This window comes from Engraulis encrasicolus, chromosome 9 (genome assembly GCF_034702125.1).
Source record: "Engraulis encrasicolus isolate BLACKSEA-1 chromosome 9, IST_EnEncr_1.0, whole genome shotgun sequence".
Lineage (NCBI taxonomy): Eukaryota > Metazoa > Chordata > Actinopteri > Clupeiformes > Engraulidae > Engraulis > Engraulis encrasicolus.
The window spans coordinates 38,316,645-38,333,284 of NC_085865.1; the positions used below are offsets into that span (position 1 = coordinate 38,316,645).

The 16,640-nt window shown below is 42.4% G+C and overlaps 1 protein-coding gene across 4 annotated transcripts in view; it reads left to right on the forward strand.

Moving 5' to 3' along the window:
- Window positions 1-16,605, forward strand: part of dync2i1 (dynein 2 intermediate chain 1) — a 28,270-nt gene extending 11,665 nt beyond the window's left edge. For all 4 annotated transcript variants that reach the window (XM_063207095.1, XM_063207093.1, XM_063207094.1 and 1 more), the window contains 12 exons: window positions 257-351; window positions 3,403-3,532; window positions 5,110-5,282; window positions 6,248-6,410; window positions 7,547-7,660; window positions 7,937-7,998; window positions 8,149-8,200; window positions 8,309-8,372; window positions 10,723-10,822; window positions 11,150-11,281; window positions 11,587-11,810; window positions 15,732-16,605. In XM_063207095.1, the coding sequence (XP_063063165.1) occupies window positions 257-351; window positions 3,403-3,532; window positions 5,110-5,282; window positions 6,248-6,410; window positions 7,547-7,660; window positions 7,937-7,998; window positions 8,149-8,200; window positions 8,309-8,372; window positions 10,723-10,822; window positions 11,150-11,281; window positions 11,587-11,810; window positions 15,732-15,903 (1,481 nt within the window). In that variant the 3' untranslated portion in view covers window positions 15,904-16,605. The remainder of the gene's footprint in view (window positions 1-256; window positions 352-3,402; window positions 3,533-5,109; window positions 5,283-6,247; window positions 6,411-7,546; window positions 7,661-7,936; window positions 7,999-8,148; window positions 8,201-8,308; window positions 8,373-10,722; window positions 10,823-11,149; window positions 11,282-11,586; window positions 11,811-15,731) is intronic.
- Window positions 16,606-16,640: the final 35 nt, after the last annotated feature.

Genomic DNA, 16,640 nt, shown 5'->3' on the forward strand with positions numbered 1-16,640 from the left:
ACTGTTGTTGCCGTGACAAGCCACAGACATGTTACTCTGATATGACATACTTTTAATGTCATTGTAAATACATCCAATTTACATTGTGCTACCAGGATTATAACAACAATAAAAGGCATTCTGTATTCTGTTCTGTCCCATTTCATTCTATTCTATTCTATTCTATTCTATTCTATTCTATTCTATTCTATTCTATTCTGTTATATTCTATTCTATTCTATTCTATTCTATTCTATTCTATTCTATTCTATTCTAGGCTCTGACCAGTCCCAGGACACCTTGGTTGACCCCTCCCTCAGGACAAATTTTGACTCGCGTCGACTGGTGTCATTTTTGCGTTCAGCTACACAGGTACATGGGGAAAGTCTCTTATGCAGCATTAAACAAACAGCCGTGAGCCAGCTGGTCTGTTTTAATCAGCCCTTTTACTCACTCTACACATGAAAGGCTGTGTCAGACTTCAAAGCGCCTTTCTTTTTGCCGCGAGCAAAGTCAGGATGCTGAAGTGTGCGTTTTCATTCACCGTGCCTGTCAGGAGAGCTGCATTTAAAACAGCATTGCAGGGAGGTATTCCAGAAATATGTTAACTCTGAACTCTGCCTCTGCATTGCATTGCTACAATGGGTCTGGTTCCATCAAACAGTTCAATAGAACTTCAAAGACATCCCAGAACAAACACTGACTTGTATACGTGTATGTCAGTGTTTGCTCTAGGATGCCTTTGAAAGTGTGCGGGGGCCAGGGTTCAGAGACCCCAAATCCATGTCAGTCTAAATGTAAGTGTAAACAGAATAAATAAATGTAAATAGAATAAATGAATATAACATATTTTCTTAAACCCAAACACAAAGACTGGGAGAGCAGAGTACAGATGTGTATATACAGAGCAGTCATGGGTGAGCGGTTAGGGCGTCAGACTTGCATCCCAGAGGTTGCCGGTTCAACTCCCGACCCGCCAGGTTGGTGGGGGGAGTAATCAACCAGTGCTCTCCCCCATCCTCCTCCATGACTGAGGTAACCTGAGCATGGTACCGTCCCACCGCACTGCTCCCCATGGGGCGCCACTGAGGGCTGCCCCCTTGCACGGGTGAGGCATAAATGCAATTTCGTTGTGTGCAGTGTTCACTTGTGTGCTGTGGAGTGCTGTGTCACAATGACAATGGGAGTTGGATTTTCATTGTGTATTTTCATGGAGGGCATCAAAACTGTGAATGAACACATGCAGAATTATGTGCTTACCGGAAAATATAATTCTAGCTGTTGTCCAAAAGTAATGTCAGCTGTCTATCCACCTGACGTCAACACAGCACAACTGATGGCCGCACACATTTCAATAAGCTTATTTTTTGTCCATTTTTTTCATGTAAAAATGGCCTGTCAGTCATGTCAATCTTAATTGAATGTGTGGGGCCCTAAGTTATGCTGTTTTACGTCACTGTTTAAAAAAAAAATAATTGTTTTTATTTTTTATATATATTCATTTTTTTGTTAAGCACATAATTATACATGTGTTAATTCACAGTTTTGATGCCCTCCCTGAAAATGTACTATGTTCTGTAAATAGCCACAAATTAAAGATAATTAATTAAATGAGAAGGTGAGCCCACACTTTTGGCCTGTACTGTACGTATAGCCAAATACATACAGTAGGCTATCAAAAGTCCAAATTTGTTGGGGCGGGAATTCATCTGCAGTGGTCCGCTGTGACAAAATCAAAATCATATACATTGCAGAAACCATGGAAGTACTCTGTGTCCTCTGTGGCTTTGTTTCACTGGGGAAATTAAACATTGAGACTCTACTGGAAACTAAAGTAGGGTAAAATGAAACTACCTAGTTGGAATAGCTCCAAGATGTAAGTGTTGTCATTTGTTTTCCAGGCACATTCTTCTTTACCCCCTGCCTGCCAATTCAAATTGCTGAAGTGCGCATATTAATTTGCTGTGCCACTGAAGCGTGGAGAGAGAGAGAGAGAGAAAGAGAGAGAGAGAGAGAGAGAGAGAGCGAGAGCGAGAGCGAGCTCAAAACTGCTGTGCATATCCTCCATGTCCTGCCATGTCCTCCAATGAGTCTTCAACACGGAGACGGGTATACACAACACAAGCTCTCTCCTTTTTTGGCCAATTTGCCCAGACATACTCCCACGTTACCATGGAGCCTGGTATACTCCTTAGTTAGTACTGTATCTATATTGTCCAGTCAAATTCCCCCCGAAGCCACAGGAATGTGGAGATGATAAGGATGATGGGTTTTTTTCCCTACACTGCCCAGAACTTCCCCCTCATAAACATTAATACAGATATAAACATGAGTAATCTATTTTTTTCCACCCATTCGTAAATTCCACCCCTTCTTAACCATGTCGACAGAAAGAGGAGCACGAATAAGTGATTCAGCAATGTCCTAGGAGAAATGAGTGAGTGGCCGCTGTGGGTGATAAATATGGGTTTAGATGAGTGACTGATGTGACTATGTGTCAAAGTGTACTTTATTGTCAAATATATATGTGACAAGGGTTAGCACAGACGTTTGAAATTGCCTTTGACCAGTCTCCAATGTGCCGTTAAACTAAACCTATAGATAAGACATGTATACAAATAATCACACACACACACACACACACACACACACACACACACACACACACACACACACACACACACACACACACACACACACTGATTCTCTGACACATTCACTCACAAATACAGTAGAAGAAAAAAAACTAACATAAAGATGAGTGAGTGACTGATGCTATGTGAGATATGGTATGGTATATGACTGATGCTATGTTTGATGTTGTATGGTATATGACTGATGCAATGTGAGATATGGTATGGTAGAATATGACTGATGCTATGTGAGATATGGTATGGTATATGACTGATGCTATGTGAGATATGGTATGGTATATGACTGATGCTATGTGAGATATGGTATGGTATTTGACTGATGCTATGTGAGATGTGGTATGGTATTTGACTGATGCTATGTGAGATGTGGTATGGTATGTGACTGATGCTATGTGAGATGTGGGTTACACTTTACTTGACGTATCGCTGCATGACACATTCATAGCAGCTGTTATACACTTTGCATGAAGGATACATGACTGTTTCGTAAGTCATTCATACAAAACCTTTCATAGACACGGAAGACACAATTTGTCAAAATCAGTTATCATTGAGGGTTCAGAACAAAATGATTTGTTTAATATTTATTTTCACAAGTTGCTGTCCTTCTGTCCGCTAGGTTCATGAAAGGTTTGGTATGAATGGGTCATGAAGCAATCATGAATGCTTCGTGCAGGCTTTATAACAGCTGTTATGAATGTGTTATGCAGGAACATGTCAAGTAAAGTGTTACTTTGCTTACAAGGAGTCTCTTCACTGTGATTTGCAGGTGATGTCAGTGCTGCTGGAGGAGGAGAGGGCAGAGAGGCACCCCATGACAAGGCTCAAGGCCCAGGCTGACGCACTCTCCTTCAGCGACGGATGCCTGCAACTCAACACCAGGCTGCCCTTCCTACATGGTACAGTGTGGCTGCCGGACTGACTGGCTGTGGCTCTGTGGTTTAAAAAGCCAAGCAGAGCGGAGAGGGAGGGAGGGAGGGAAGGGGAATGACCGAGAGACAGAGAGAAGGAGAAAGATGGAAAAGGGGGGGGGGAGAGAGAGAGAGAGAGAGAGAGAGAGAGAGAGAGAGAGAGAGAGAGAGAGAGAGAGAGAGAGAGAGAGAGAGAGAGAGAGAGAGAGAGAGAGAGAGAGAGGACGAAAGCTATAAAGCTATAGGAAGTTGGAGAAGAGCACAGAGTGGGTAGAAGAGGAGAGGAGGAGTGAAGGAGAATGAGGGAAAGGCAGGAAGAGAGAGAGAGAGTGAGAGAGCGAGAGGGTGATGGACAGTGATAGAGAGGGAGTGAGTCCAGTCCACCCATTGGGAGTTGAAGTCTTGCCATGTTGCTTCAGTGGCCATTCATTAATCCTGATGGGACTCATTAGGCTCCTCTTCTCTTCTCTCAACATTTACTCTTCCAAACTGCTGACTCCAGATGGCTAATAGAAACCTTTTAGTTAGTGTGTGTGTGTGTGTGTGTGTGTGTGTGTGTGTGTGTGTGTGTGTGTGTGTGTGTGTGTGTGTGTGTGTGTGTGTGTGTGTGTGTGTGTGTGTGTGTGTGTGTGTGTGTGTGTGAGAGTGTGAAACAGGCCAAGAAAGACAGACAGGCAGTGTGTGTGCGTTTGTGTGTGTTGCTCGCATGTGTGTATGTGCTTGTTTGCATGCTCAGCGCAGACGGTGACTTGCATCAGACACCTCATTTATCAGTGAGTGACAGATCAAATGGGAGAAGATTGTCCTCCATCAGCATGTCTTATATTGGCAGATCAGTGTTTGCAGAGTTGTGTGAGTGGGTATGGGTGTAGAGCAGTGTGAGTGGGTGTGGGTTTAGAGCAGTGTGTGTGTGTGTGCGTGCGTGTGTGCGTAGATGTGTGCATGCATGCCTGCTTTCTTGTACATCTGCGTGTTTGTCCTTGTGTACTCCCTGGGTGATAAATTGATGTTCCAGTTCTTGAATGCTCTTTAGGCAGGGGACAGTAGCGATTACCTGAGGAGTAATCCATTACCTGTGTTGACAAAAGCAGGCCAATGGACACCCTGCTGGAAAACATAGCACTGGGTCGTCAGGGACTGTGGACTGCGGTGCAGTCTGTCACAGCCAGGCCACAGCTCTTTGACCAGGCTTTGACCTCCTGTGTGTGTGTGCGTGCGTGTGTGTGTGTGTGTGTGTGTGTGTGTGTGTGTGTGTGTGTGTGTGTGTGTGTGTGTGTGCATGCTCCAGTGAGGGAATGAGTAACTGGCTGGGTAGGAGCAGGAGTGTGTGTCTCTCTGTGTGTGATCCCTTGTGTGTTTTTTTCCTTATGTGTGTGTGTGTGTGTGTGTGTGTGTGTGTGTGTGTGTGTGTGTGTGTGTGTGTGTGTGTGTGTGTGTGTGTGTGTGTGTGTGTGTGTGTGTGTGTATACACTCTGCATTCAATGCATAGTATAATTTGTGTACGTATGCTGCTGGACACCATAATTTCCTCCGGGGCCTCATTAAGTTCCTATGCTCTACTGCAGGTCGTCAGGTGAGCCACCTCCACTTCTCGGATGGCCAGCGTCAGACCCTGCTGTCGGCCCACACCCCCTCCTGCGCCCTCAGTGCCGTGCGCCTGGACTCCCAGAGCATCGTCTGCGTCTGGAACATCTGGGAGCCCTCCAGGCCACAGAAGATCCTCGTCTACGAGTCCGAGGTGCTTTTTGCTCACATTACATTACATTGCATTACATTGCATTTGGCAGACGCTTTATAACTAAAGCGACTTACACTCCAGGACATAATCATAGCCAACATCATTAGCAGGTGCAAAGTGCACAGGAAATATACAGAACGAGTGCAGATGTAAAGAAGGGTTATTTTTTATTTTATTTTTTCCAGTAAAGTAGAGTACACACACATACACATCATGTCAATAGTCTGGCCTAGGACTCACACATCAGCCTGACCTCACAAAATGTTACGATTTTTACAAGTCATAGTGGGACATACAGATATCTGACTGTTGTAACACTTAGGGCAAAGCCTCTGTTATAGCCTTATTGTCACCAAAATGGTAATGACCAAGTCTTAATCGGTTACTTTATACTCTCTGCATTGTCATAGCATTTATGTTGTAGTGCAGTGTTTCCCAACCTTTTTTGTCTTGTGTACCCCCAAGCCTTTTCGTTGTGTCATGAGTACCCCCTAAGTCAAGTTGTATATCGCTTTCTCCATCCCAATGTAACTAAGCTCCATATATTTGTTAAAATGTCATTTTTCCAAGTACCCCCTGCAGTGTGCTCGTGTACCCCTAGTGGTACACGTACCCCTGGTTGGGAAACACTGTTGTAGTGGAGTGTTTTCAGCAGCCACTGTTCAGAACAGTAGGCCTGTCGATGGGCCCATCTGCAGTAAGAGGCTACCTCTACATCGGCACACATATGGGCACACATGCTTTCTCACATGTGCAAGCGCACACACACTCTCTCTCTCGCGCGCGCTCTTTCGCTCTCTCTGTCTGTCTCTCTGTCTAGCTTCCATCCTCATCTTCTTCTTACAGACTTGCTATTGCGCTAACGCAGTATTGTTACAATTGTATATTAACACATTAGTACTACAACTATAATGCTTTTTGTGTTTACCTTCTTCCTAAGTGTGTGTCTGTATTTTCTGCTCTAGATCACGTGCTGCTGTTTCAGTCCGGGCAAGGCCATGCTGGTGTTTGCGGGCACGTGTGTGGGCTCGGTGGTGCTGTGGGACCTGAGGGAGGCGTCCAGTAGCCACTACAGCCTCACCATCGGGGAGAGCGACTGGACACTGCGCTACCCCACCTTTTCCACAGGTCAGCACTCAGGGGCACACTGAGGGACAGTCATTCAGGGCGAGGAGGCTCCCCACGACTACTTTTAGGACTTTTTGATGATGATAATGGTGATGACTGTGAGAGAGATGATGATGATGATGATGATGATGATTGTGAGAGAGATGATGATGATGAATGGTGATGATGATGACATAGAGATGATGGTGATGATGATGATGGTGATGATGACATAGAGATGATGGTGATGATGATGATGGTGATGATGGTCATGGAGATGATGATGATGACTGTGAGAATGATGATGGTCATGATGATGATGGTGGTGGTGATGACTGAGGGAGGTGGTGATGATGAAAGCGAAGAGACTGGTCCACAGGTCAGCCAGCACTGCACTGGAGGAGCCTGGACACCCCTGGACACATCATCTCAACACTCATCTTCAGCATCATTATTATCGTCATTGTTGTTGATGTTAATGTTGATAATGACGGTGATGATCTGGAGTGAATGAGAATAATACCTTTAGTACTGACAGTAAAATTCTGTTGATGGATGTGTAGCTGAACCTCCTTCACAGTTTCGAAAGAAGAGAACATGGGACAGAGAGAACAGAGATGCGCTTCACATGCCTTGTGATTGTCCAGTAGAATATGAGATTGTCGTTTTCTGGTAGCAACAGGGAACACAGGCAACTTACAATGCAGGATGCAGTGAGAATTAAGGCCTCGAACTGATCTGCTGAAGCATACTGTTTCACTTTGTGCAAAGACAAAGGAGACTCTCATTAGAGGAGAGCAAGATTCCCCATAGGCTGAATAAATGTTTACTGGCTGGCTGGCTGCCCTTCAGTCAGTCTAAACGGAGTTCAACTAACTGAGTTCAACAGTATTGCTTTCACACCTCCCACCAGGCATCATAGCGATTCCTCTGTGGCCTGGCTTGAAAGTGTTATTTTACAGTTTAAAAAAGATTAACATACATTTCACTATCGTCAAAAGGCAGACCCCTATCGAATTACCTTGATTAGATGTTGGGCCGGATTTATGATTGTGTCGAGCAGGTTATATGTGTTTGTGACTCTCTGAATCACTTTTGAGCATATTTTTTGTTGTTGTTCGTTTGTTTATGTGTGCTGATTGTTTTGAAACCCATAGATGCCGTGCTCTCTGTGCCTGGCCACCTGACCACTGTGCAGTCAGTGGAGCCAGTCACTGCTCCTGTTTCCGAGGGATTTAGACATGAGCTCCCTCTGCTGGCGAATCAAGAAGGTGACTGCTGACTATGTTACACACACACACACACACACACACACACACACACACACACACACACACACACACACACACACACACACACACACACACACACACACACACACACACACACACACACACACACACACACAAAACATTTTCAAAAGCAAAACATTTGTGGTGGTGTACTTATGTTATATATTGTTTTTTTTTAGCATTTAATATTTCATCCTTTTGTATTTTGTTACTGTGTGTATAAACGTCTACATTTCAACTTTATTCTTTGTGTAGAATCACTCGGCTTGTCCTTCCAGTTGGCCTCGCTTGATGAGAAGGGAGTTCTTAATCTTTGGGTAAGATTATGTTTAACTCAACAGATCTGTTTAAAGCAACACAAAGTAGTCTTTTTCATTAATGCAGTTTTTTTTTTTTTAAAGATCCTTGTTCTCTATGCACTCTGCTACAATCTTGACCAACCCCTACCATGTGCCTCTTCTTATTAGGTTGTTGTGGAGCTTCCCAAATACAGTGATGCGGGGTCTCAGACAGACTTAGGTGGGCCCTCTTGCAATCAAACATACTGTAGACTGTACATCTTTTTTCTGTTTGTTCTGTGCTGTGTTACTTTTGTTTTGGTACTTACTTTGTGGGGATCCTCTACAGGGTTGCGTCCTGGAGGGAAGGTGAAACTGCTCCACAGTTCGACCCTGCAGACTTGCGACTCAAGGTAAGGTACTATGCGTTCATGTGTGTGTGTATGCACATTTGTGTGTGGGAATAATTTGGTATAACAGTACTTCTGCATACCGTATGTACGTATACATGTGTATTTGTGTGAATGATGTTTTTTGGGCTCAGACGTCAGGTGGTACAACCACAGCTAATGCCCATGAGTTAATTAATAATTGGTCATTAATGTACAGCAGTGAATATTCTACTGAGATAGGAAAATGAATCATTTAATCCATCACTGATTCTTGAGAAAGTGGCTAAAACAGGTTGTAATCTTGAAAGAAAAAAAAACAGTGAATTACAAAATAATATGGTATATCCTCTTAGACAAAGGTCTTGGCTTTTCAGAAATGCACAAGGCCAATCTCCCCATTTTTAATTTTTTTCAGAAATCAGGTTTTTCTCCGATCATACCTTGTTTTTTGTCAACACCGTCAGACACAATTAAAAGCAATAAAAAGTGTATTGATTTGGTTGCATATGTATCTAGAGTTTTTAAGTGATTGTGTGTGTTTTTTGGTTCACACATACGCCTTTAAATGTTGAAAATTCACTTTCATTCTATTTTAATACTGCTTCATGTGTTCTAATTTAAAAATATGTGCTGTCAGACAATGCTTACTTAATGCCTAAATAGATCAAACAATTTTTTGTAATTTCACAAATATTCGTGTAGGCTTAAATTTGCTATTACTTTGATAATTCAACAACTCCAAAGGAAAATTTTGTAAGGACATTCATTTAAAATGTCCAAAACTCCTTCTTACGGTGGTGACTTAAGAACTGACGGTGGTGACAGTAATCTGAAGGTGGTGAAAGTGACCTAATGATTACCTACATTTAGTGAAATAAATAGCCCTCTCAAGTCAATGACATCTAGTATAAACACTTTATTTTTGTCTGTGCACAGTATGTTTGTGCATGTGTTTTTTCTTCATTTGTTAGATACTCTAGGAAGTAGGCCTAGATTATTGAAAATGTGGCATAAACAGGTTTTAAGTTGTTCAAATCCAAAATATAGAGGTGTATTATCATAGATGAGGGTCTTGGCTGTGCAGTGAATTTATTGACCAAGCTCCCAATGTTTTACATTTTTCATAAAATGGGTTCTTTCTTGGTTTTGTCACCAGCGTCAGACAGAATTAGAAGTAAAAAATATGTTTACTGTATTTAAGTGAATTACTTTTACAATTCAACATAATTGTAGATACTTATTGGAAGCATATTCTTAAAACTTGTCAAAAACATGTAAAACACATGCTTTCTTGTGAACTACATCAGATGTCACCACCGTCAGGTTTTGTAACAAAAAAAACCTCCAAATGCACCTCAGTGGAGGCTAGAGTATAAGTTTGGGTCACAATTATTACTAACATGTCTGGTAATGTTTCATTAACCAGCACAATTTAGTAAAATATGGAACAAGATGATGAGCGGAACAAAATCTGACGGTGGTGACATCTGACGGTGTGAGACAAAAAAACATATTACATATTGTGCATTTTTTGCTCACATTAGCCACTTCTTTTTCGCTCTGTTTCTTAGATGCTACATACCGCTTCTGAAAAAGCATATAGGCCTATTAATTAACATTAATGTAACATAATACTATTAAAACCCCCGACGGTGTTGACAGTTTATGTTTGGGACAGTACCAGTGTCCAAACAAATTAACAAATTGAGGAGAAATTAGTAAACTTACAGGAGCTTCAGTGATGGTGAAGTATTCAGTAGAGCTAAAGGTTTGAAAAGGGGTCCTAAGTAATGACAATGATCTTGTGCATACCTGATTTTATTGTCTTTAAAAAAAAATCTGACGGTGGTGACTAATATGCTGGACAAACTTTGAGCAATCAGAAAATAGTAGTAAATATTGCTTTACACGCACTATGCGCATATCTGCAGAACCACTTCAATATGGACTTTCACATCATGGTGATATTATTCAATAATAGCAGTGATTTTTACATTTTAAGTCAATTGAAATGATGATGTCTGTCCTTGGGACAGCTGTTTTTACAGGGTGTGGGCAGGTTTATAGCCATGAAAAGTAATAAAATTACACTTAAATATTTCAAACGACTGTACATTTGTGTAACAGACCCCTGGGTCTTTACCTGGATTCATTTTGTTCATGAAAATGTAGTTTATTTTCAACAGAATTGGCAGTTTATTGCTGAGACATGTTTTAGCCGCTTTCTCAAGAATCAGTGCCATACAATATTGGCATTAACTGTGGTTGCACCACCCCGACTTTTACGACTACTAAAACATCACTGACCCATATGTAAAACATATTCAGCCAAAAACAAACATATTCACCGTCATGCCCTTGTCTCCTGCAGGTCTTCTGGCCATGATGTGACTCTGGATGGGCCACTGCAGGCTCAGCTGCTGAAGTTCCTCCCAGCAGACTCCAGTCACTACTTCATAGGCACAAACATGGTCAGTCATAAACTATTTACATATTTCATTAACTCTATCTGTATAATTAATGTATAAACATTATATTTATCTGTATATATTGATATCTCACATTTATTCTCAGTTTTTCTTAGTATTCATCTGTGTGCTTTAGTGTAAGGCATAATAATAATGGTAACTGTGTCTATTGTACATTAAATACAGATCCACCATTATTTGTTGAAGAAAATTAATCTTTCTCCATCTCAAAGTCTATCTCACATACAGACATACACATTCAAAGCATACAAAGCCACAAAGTTAACTGTGTCTTCTCTTCCTGTGGGGCTGTGTTTGAATGGCGTTTAGGGTGTAGTAAACCATGGCACCAGACATGGCCTGAAGGCCCCTCCCAAGTTCTACATGCCTCAGGTGGCTGGCTTCAGGCCCGTACAGGTCAGCTGCCTGGACTTCTGCCCCAATGGACAGCCCCACTTTCTTGTGAGTGTTTGGATTTTTTTTTTTTTTTGCAGTGCTTTGGATGTTTATTAAATTCTTTTAGTGTCTTAAGATTATAATATTTTAAATCCTTCGATTTGTTAGTGACTGAGAATCTGGCATTTTGTATAGTACAGAGCACACGTCACAGCATAACTTCAATGTTATTACACATTGTATGCGGCCTCTGTATTTGACAAAGTGTGCGTGCGTCTGTCTGTCTGTCTGTCTGTCTGTCTGTCTGTCTGCCTGCCTGTCTGTCTGTCTGTCTGTCTGTCTGTGTTTCTATGTATATGATTATCTTGTAGGTGGGCTGTGACGACGGCAGTGTCCGGCTGCACTCATTGCAGTGTGAGCAGCCCCTGCTGGAGTGGAGTGGGAGTACGGCCGGGGTGGCGATAGTGGTGGTCCAGTGGGCTCTGACCCGGCCCGCTGTCTTCTGCGTGCTGGACTCTGCCTCCTGTCTCCACCTCTGGGACCTGCTGGAGGACGAGAAGGCGCCTGTGCTCACAGAGAAGATTGATGCAGACAGGTCAGTTATACACAGTGCACGCCTGGCCTCTCAGCTGGCCTTCCTTCCATCCACCTATTGTGCATTTTTTATCGTAATAGTAAGACAAGATGCATACCTGCCGACCATTACGCATTTTGTGTAGCAGATACGGATTTTGACATCAAACTACGGCGCTGTCACTTCAAAATACGGGAAAAACCAATAGCAAAGTGTGTTCATGGGCCCTTATAAATTGCTCTGTAGACTTGCAACCAGACAGAGCCGTAGACATGGCTCTGCTTGCAATTGTCTCGCGCTGGCCTTTCTATTGGCCAGCAACGTGTGGGGGGGAATATTGACCAATCAGAGCGCTAGTTTGGATGTCTTCATTTGTTATGCTGCGCTCCTCTCGAGCCGAGGCATCAGCTGCGTGCCGACAGAAAGTTTGCTTCGAAATCACACAAGCAGAGAGACTGGTTAATGTAGCCTACTCCTATAATCTCTGAAACAAGTGTCCTCCTCCTGTCATCATGTATTATCCATCTTGGTACTGTCGCTGTAGTTTTACAAGTGAGCACCGTCAAAATCACCGTTTCAAAGGTAAATGGACTTTGAGAAAGGTAGCCTGTATGGGAATAGTGAATTGCGTCCAGTTGCTAAATCCCTAAACTTATGAAAATAAATAAAGGCCGAGGTCTGTCGTAATGATTCACCCAATGTTTCGCCGTATTTGACGGCAATATGTTGTTGCTTGTTTTGATATTGGACCAAAATGAGATTACTTCCGAATGAGAAAATGTGTCGATGACCGCGCTATAAATTAGCTGATTAGCAGCAAACTAAATTCGGGTTTCCTTTGCGCCGGATCATTTTAACTCGGGAAAATAAAGCGATAGTTCTAACGGTTGTGCTCGGAGTAGGTCTACATCCGTAACCTACCATGACAGCGTATAGGAATACTGTTCCCCCCTGAGTCATGGCCCATTCTGTGAACAGGTGTAGTTCTAACAGGTCGTGCGTCATACCAAATATGCATCACTCCACGACTACTATCCGTAATCACGTATGGCAATCTATTAATAAAATCAATTATCCTATCATCATATATGTGCCGAACAGTGAACAATAGCCAACTCATGACGGCAGATGAGGGTAGATAGGCCTACTATTATGCAGAGAAGTGGAAAAAAAGAAGCGATGCCCCTCTGCTGTGGAAGTTCCAAGAGCATTGGCCATTAGCCCCCGTCCCTCAGTAGAGCCACTACATGACGCATTTTGTACTGAATGAATGCTGAAAGTGTGATTTTGATGTTAGCCCCCAAGGTAATAATATTAACCTGGATAGGATAATATCTTAGATAACACTTGTCTTTATCTTTTTCTCTACTGCTGATGCTTCTTCACAGTAGGTGACAACATCACCATTTATTAGTATTGGGGAGATGATGTAAGAATCATTACAATTCAACTTTTTGTTCATAAAAATCACTGAAATGCCTCTGTATTTTTATAATCAAATTATACATTTTCCTACATGTACCTTCTACAGCCAAAAAAATAATCTGCAAATGCTTCAATTTCATACTCAATTCCAGCTCCTTAACACCCCCCAAGTGACCAAATGCTCTGTTTGGCTGGTACATAGGATAACTTAATAGCCACTTAGGCCTACTAGCCAGACTGGTGGTTTGACTAGTAAGATTAACAGCAATATTGGCTGGTGATCAGTAAAGTTAATTTAGAGGCCTGAATTCCAGCACACTATATCATAGCATTTTATTGGTGTTATGGTGTGAAACAAACAAAAAAAATCTTTCATGAAAGTTTAATAAATGATGGTAGTTCAAAGTACTGTGAAGAGCAAGATAAACTATTTGCCAGATACACGGGATGTTAGGCTAAAATGCATTAAAATGCAGGAAATTGCATCTGAAAAGCATTTTTTTCTGGGGGAGGACCCCCCTGCCTGAATGAAGTGTCTCATATCTTCCCTGTTGACATTTGGCAACCCTAGGTGTAGGGCAGACTATGCAAAACAAAGTAGCCTCTCAGATGGGCCCGCCGACGACCCCGTTGCTTTGCCATGCCAAGTTGTTGCGCCGTGAATTGCCGCGCCGCGATAAGTTGCTACTCAAATTTTTTTTTAAAGGTTGGCAGGTATGCAATATGCAATATGTAAGGGATAATTGACGACACGGTGTGCGTATAACAGGAAAAATAATGCACACCTAGGTGGTGATGCGGCCACGACGCGAAGCGGAGTGGCCGTTACACCTCGGTGTGCATTATTTTTCCTGTTATACGCACACCGTGAAGTCAATTATCCCGCTTATACCACGGTTGCCACACTGTCTGAAAATTATTTGAGGCATTATTTCGATGCTTTAATGGCTAAAACAAAGGTTTTCTGTAGAACTACTTCCTTCCGCCACAATAAGCTTCTTTTCATAACTTTCTGGCGAACTGCCGTTGCTAATTCTAAATTGAAGGTTGTTATGGCCAAGACACCGTTGATAGTTCTATCGCATTCGGTTGTCAAGTCAAGAGCCAGTCGTTAATTCTATCGCATTTGGTTGTCAAGTCAGTCGCCTCAATGTTCTACCCATCCGATATATGGGCGCGTCTGACTTGCCCACTAGATTATGCTACAGTTGGCATGATTCCTACAAATGTACAGATCTCAATGGATTAAAAAAATACCCCGCGCATCTTGGCGACATTCTAAATGCCTCGCCTCGCCATTAACTTCATCAAAACAGGCACCTCGTCAATCTGCTCTCCTCCCATAGGAAACTCCCCTTGATTTATTTTCCACTTTGTTCCCATCGTTATTGATCCGAAAATATCCCATCCTTTCCATAATTTACGCTAATCTCTCAACTGATAAACACTACAACCACAGGAAACGTCTCCTCTCGTGGGGAAGAAACGCCCATATGAAACGGGCGTCCCTTTGCGCAGGGAATCTCTCTCTCTCTCTCTCTCTCTCTCTCTCTCTCTCTCTCTCTCTCTCTCTCTCTATCACAAAGTTGACAGAGTGATGGTCAGTTGGGAGAAATAAACATGTTTGAAATTTGATTTGGCCTATTAAGATTTGCTCCAGATTCACTGTGTTTCCAGACGCGCGATGCAACATGTGTCAATTCAGCGCGTAATGCTTGCAACTTTTTTGTGTGTAGCCTAATTTATGAACGTGCGTGCCTTGCCGCATTGATACACTGGAGTTATGCGGTCAGAAAAGTGACCTAATAGTGGGACTACTTCAGGTGTGCATATATAGACAGTTAATCAATACCCAATTTAGCGCGTCACAATGGGAGATTCCAGACTGCCGTGGTATAACTCTGTACAGTACTGTGTTAAATAGCATTATCTTTGTGCAATATCCATTATACACTTAATATAGAACAATCATTGATGTGCAATAACAGTATAACTAATACACAGTAACCACTCAATCTGCTCCAATTTTCCATTTTAACTACAGCAAGTGAGTGAGATAAATTCACAGCTAATTCAAGTTCAAAGATATATACTACTGGATGTGAAAGTGAAAGCCCATTGGGAAACTCCAACTCCCATTGTCATTGTGACACAGCACTCCACAGCACACAAGTGAACACTGCACACGGCACACAACGAAATTGCATTTATGCCTCACCCGTGCAAGGGGGCAGCCCTCAGTGGCGCCCCATGGGGAGCAGTGCGGTGGGACGGTACCATGCTCAGGGTACCTCAGTCATGGAGGAGGATGGGGGAGAGCACTGGTTGATTACTCCACCCACCAACCTGGCGGGTCGGGAGTCGAACCGGCAACCTCTGGGATGCAAGTCTGACGCCCTAACCGCTCACCCATGACTGCCCTAATGGATGTGATCTCTAGGTGTACTTTAATGTTGTTTTTTATCCTAAATGTGCTTTTGCCTTATTTATTTTTCATATTTTTACCCTCTTCTCTAGGGTGGCCACCATGGCCATGTTCGGAGACCCAGCCAAGCAGAACACTTACTCTGGCGTCGCACTGGCAAAGCATTCTGGGAGAATCGAGATTCACTACTTCAGGAAACGCTTCACAGTGGCCTCCTCCGCCGACAGCGAGAAGCTGGACAGTCTCGTGCTGGACGCGTTCTAAACCAAGTGCCTGAGTGTACATCTGCCCCCAAGAGATTCACTGTAAAGTGCATTTGGCAGTGTTAGTTTAACACTTAGAGAGCCTTCTGAAACCAAATACATAGTATAAGATGTAACACTCTCTAAGTGTTGAATTAGCAGAGCAGATTTGTGCTGTGTCCACACACGTCATCTCTGTTCTGAGTAGAGTTTGGCTCAAGGTGGTTCGAGAACACATTGGAAGCTATTCAGTTATTTTTGTAAACAGGTAGAGCTGTGTAGTACCATATCATGGCTTATTTATTTAGTCCTGAATTGTATTTATTACTAGATATCACATTTGTGATAGCACTCCGAAGGTGCCACAGTGGCACATAAATGTTTGCACTTGCCATATACTGTACACATTTATTTCATAACTTAATCAGCATCGTCAATTAACATTTCAGATTTCCAATTTACATTTTTTTATGGACAGTGAGTGTCATTTGCCATATATATCACAAATGTAATTTGTATGGCGCATATCACAAAAAATCCAAAGTCGAGTGAGAAGAAAACTTCAGTTCACCTCAGGGAATCTTTGTTTTTGTTCAAGATCTCATGACATTGTTTTAAAGTTGGTTGAAAGATGTATTTTTAAATATTTCTTGTAATGTGTTGTGGTTGCATGGGTCCAGAACATTTCAAGTATTGTCTTTGTAATAAAGACTGACTGATACAACATTTTTGCCATGTTGTCCTTACAGGAATAGGCCT